This window comes from Etheostoma cragini, chromosome 14 (assembly GCF_013103735.1).
Source record: "Etheostoma cragini isolate CJK2018 chromosome 14, CSU_Ecrag_1.0, whole genome shotgun sequence".
Classification (NCBI taxonomy): Eukaryota; Metazoa; Chordata; class Actinopteri; order Perciformes; family Percidae; genus Etheostoma; species Etheostoma cragini.
Window position 1 is genome coordinate 2,703,236 of NC_048420.1, and position 4,214 is coordinate 2,707,449.

The 4,214-nt window shown below is 40.5% G+C and overlaps 1 protein-coding gene across 1 annotated transcript in view; it reads right to left on the bottom strand.

Moving 5' to 3' along the window:
- Positions 1 to 3,172: 3,172 nt before the first annotated feature.
- mrpl36 (mitochondrial ribosomal protein L36) overlaps positions 3,173 to 4,214 on the bottom strand; it is a 2,484-nt gene continuing 1,442 nt past the window's right edge. Inside the window, exon 2 of the mRNA XM_034892702.1 lies at positions 3,173 to 3,623. Within this exon, the coding sequence (XP_034748593.1) occupies positions 3,232 to 3,612 (381 nt within the window). The 5' untranslated portion in view covers positions 3,613 to 3,623 and the 3' untranslated portion in view covers positions 3,173 to 3,231. The remainder of the gene's footprint in view (positions 3,624 to 4,214) is intronic.

Sequence of the window (4,214 nt, forward strand, 5' to 3'; positions counted from 1 at the left end):
GGACCGAGGACTTAAGCGCTAGTTAGTCAGATGAAACGACGTGATTTCCGGTTGTGAGACGTGACTTCCGGTTGTCAAAATAAAGTGGCTGTGCCCATAGCCATAATAATAATATGTCCATACCAATCACTGTAGACTGTATATAGTCCGCAGTCTATGGTCCATACGTACATAATCCGTTCCTTAACGTTCGCTAAAGGTTGCAACGCTAAGGGAACGTTCCCCCAACGTTCTCTAAAGGTTGGTACGTTAAGGAAACGTTCCCCCAACAATCTATAAAGGTTGCAACGCTAAGGGAACGTTCCCCCAACGTTGACTAAAGGTTGCAACGTTAAGGGAACGTTCCCGTAACGTTCGCTAAAGGTTCCAACTTTCTCGGAACGTTCACCTAACGTTCTCTAAAGGTTGTAACTGTTAGAGAGTGTTAGGGGAACGTTCCGAGAACGTTCTCTATAACCAAAAACCGGAAAACCTTCCAAGTAACCAACAGACAACCGAAATACAATCAAAACAAACCTTGAGGGAACGTTCCCGTAACCAAAAACGAACGTTCCCAGAACATTCTGGGAACCAAAAATTGTTAGCTAGGTATTATGTCTATGGCAAAAAAAACGTGGTCACTTTTTTAAACATTATTATCGCTTTTTCCGACATTTGTATCACTTTTTAAATGTTTGGGTGCTTTTTTTATTTCTATTATATCTATATCTAAGTGTTTTGATATTTCTATTGCTGACATTTTCAGCCCTTATTTTGACGGCCCATTTTTTGTGCCAAAAAATAACAACAATAACTGAAAACGGGTCAAATTTGACCCAAGGACAATATGAGGGTTAATAAACGATATCCATGGTGCCAGGCTGTGCAGGCATTGAGACAATGCAGCATATCTTTAAAGCATATTTTTAATATTAGCATGACAACAAACTGCTCTCTCGTAGGGGTTTGCAGGTTAAAACGGTGGGATAACAGGCAAAAGCAATTATTTTAAAAGGTGGATGCAAGTTTAAGGGAGTACCTCGATCAATGTTCCAAAATATTGTAGTTGTAATTGTAGTCCAGAATTTGCTTCATCTTTAAAATGAAGAAAAAAACAAACATTTGTAATAATAATTCTCTAAAATTTAGAATTGGATTTAGATGTTCTAAATGTGTATTAAGCTTATAGCTACATTGGCAAATACTGTAAGCGGCGTCGTGTTTGAGCTTTTATTTTGAAAGCAAGGGCAAAATCTGGAAACCTGGTGGCACATGCACGCGCCAACGCTCACGCCGGTTTCACATGACGTTCCCTCATAAGTGAAAGTGCCAAATCCAATTTTAGGGAAAAAATTGAACCACTTTAACTCCTTACAAATACAACTACACATCTTTAAGCCGTTACATGCACTGAATATGACAATTTCAACACTCAGAAACATGATGATGGTAAACGCTTTCTGTTGGATGTGTGTTTGAGATTTTTGGGTGAGATTCAGTATGCATTTGAAGTCGAGTTTCCTGCTGCATTTGATCCACCCATCAATTTCAGCAATGTCTTTAAGTTTCAGATAACAGCGCCTGCTCATCTAAACACACTGTGTTGTTTCTCAAAGCTGCAGATGGCCAATCCTCAGGGGCACTGCCAAGGTGCTCTTGAGCAAGACACCAAACCCCCTTTCCACGGTCGGCAGAAGGTACTCAGCATGTGTGTGTAATTCAGACCTGTGTGTAATATCAACAGAGGGAAAACATTGTAATTTCCCCTTGCAGGATTAATAAAATATATTCATATGTTTGTCCAAGCCAGTGTTCCTTGTTCCTCCGTGAGTAAATATTAACCTTTAGGGGTGGAAATCATAGGCTTTCAGCCCAGTCTGGTTTGACAACTCCATGGCAAATATGGATTGTGTTTACGTAGCATGCTTTGGCTCCCTCGTGTGGGAGCAAGATGGAGAGGAATCTGACAAAACTAAGTTAGTATGAGAAAATATAACATCCATGTTAGGCATCTTCATCCCATTTGCTGAGAGTTTTGGCTATAATCAGGTGACTGCTGTGTAACATGATGCTGTGTATGAAAAGTAAGATTGTGTTTGCAATGGTCCAAAGAGAAACTAATAAATGCTGCACTTTTTACATTTCAAGTCAAACCTTTAATATTTGTGCATACCCCAGTAATTCAAAGCCGCTCTAAGCAATGTCACATATTTTTTGGGTTAAACCATTTTTTGTCACATACCCATCTCCTCGCTATGCGCTAGCTGCCTATCCCTAGCTTGGATGCCAGCTGAACTTAGCCCCGCCCACATCATTTGAGGTCAGGCAGTTCATATTCTGACTAGAATTTGAGTATGACGTCAGGCTAGCCTGTCCCCTGAAAAAAACTCTGTATAGACAGCCTAGGCTCCGCCAATGGCAACAAAGACCAACCTGCACCACAAACCAGAACAAACCCTGTCCTGGCCTGCTGACAAGGAGTTGGTTGAGCCATCTCCACAGCAGGGTTAGCATGTAGGCTAACTTAGCTGTGCTAAGTTAACATGGCTCAGCCATGTTACTTAGCACGTTATGTTAAACTCAGCTTAGCCATGTTCAAATGTAGAAGTGTTAAGAGTGCGATGGTTCAGAGAATGCAAACTGAAAAAACAACGTGTTTTGGGCAATTGCTGTTATGTTGTCCTCAGGGCAAATTGACCCATTTTCTATATCACTGTTCTTTTTAACTACCCAAAATAATATGATTAATTCCAGACTATGCGCTTTGGGAAATTTTGAGGTGTTTTATTATCTTAATTGAAGTGGTTTTGAAATAGTATTGAGTAAAAGTTGACATTTTCCAGTCTATAATTATCCATCAACATACAATGCTTTAATTTTAGTTGAAATAATTCCTAATTTCTGCATATCTAACTCAAACATTAGGTGTAATTTTCTTATAAATTAGGTTTATTGAACATAAATTCCAAAAATAACTGTAACACTAGTGTTGAAAATGTCCCAAAAAAGGACAAATATTCAAAAAAGCATCAAAAGTGTTCAAAGCGCTGCAATCTCAAAAAAGGGACAAAAACATAAGTTGAAAATGTCGATAAAAAGTGTAAAAAGTTTTGATTTTCGATTTTGACGGGAAGACAACACATGGGTTAAGAGAGAAAAGAAGAGCAGGGAAAAGTGCTATGCACAATCTTCATCCAAACTATTTATTTTAAATTCAAAATCTCAAAGCCTACTTCTTATTACTCCAACATTTTAGCCCTGCCTCTGCTTGTGTCTCGGATTTGTCTTGCAGAACACAAACAAGCGCCCCCTCCGTCGAACAATGAAGCAGTCTTTGCAGCGCCTCTTCAGGGCAGACTTGGTTTTCATCCCCGCGGAGGGCTGGATGCAGGGAAGACCCTCACACTGTCCCAGCAGAGATGGTCCACACTGAGCCGAGGAGCCAGACAAAAGGGGCTGGATGGATCTGATTCTGGTTGATGAGCGGAGCAGGGTGCGGGTGACTGTGTTGAGGGTGCAGAGACATCTATAGGCACTGGCTGCTGGTGAGGAGCCGGCCCCGCTGAACCGGCTCATCTGGGCCATTTGGCGAGTCACAGAGGCAGCCACGTGCTTCAAGAGGAGGGACGCCATGGTGTCAAAGGCTGCGTAAGGAAAAGGGAAAAGGGACATAATTCATATGCATCTACAGTTGCAAATAATTATCTTATGACATCAAATTATATATTTAATCTGGAGTTTGTGTCATGTTGTGATCTGACTTGAAGCACCCATGTGTTATGTTGCTTTTTAGGTTCTTAATTGTATTTTAAAGTTGTACCAGAAGAGGTTTACAAGGTATTATTTAAAAAAAAAAAGACAGATTGCTGCAGATCCTGTTTTCACGCTGTGTGTGGGTCTCTGTTTTAGCTACAGAGTGAGACATCTCACTTCTTTTAGCTACAGAGTGAGACATCTCACTTCTATACTATCTTTGTTGGATGCTCAGTAGCTAGGTTACATCAGTTAAATAACTCTTTCTCCAACTTTGGTCAGCACATGGCAGGATTAGCTAGGATACTTCTTCTAGACCAGGGGCACTTGTGGACTACCTGCAGAACTGGGACATGTAGTTCTCTTAAAAATCTACATATACAGCCAAATTCCCACAGCACTGAGCAATATACAGTGGGTACGGAAAGTATTCAGACCCCTTTAAATTTTTCACTCTTTGTTTCATTGCAGCCATTTTCCAA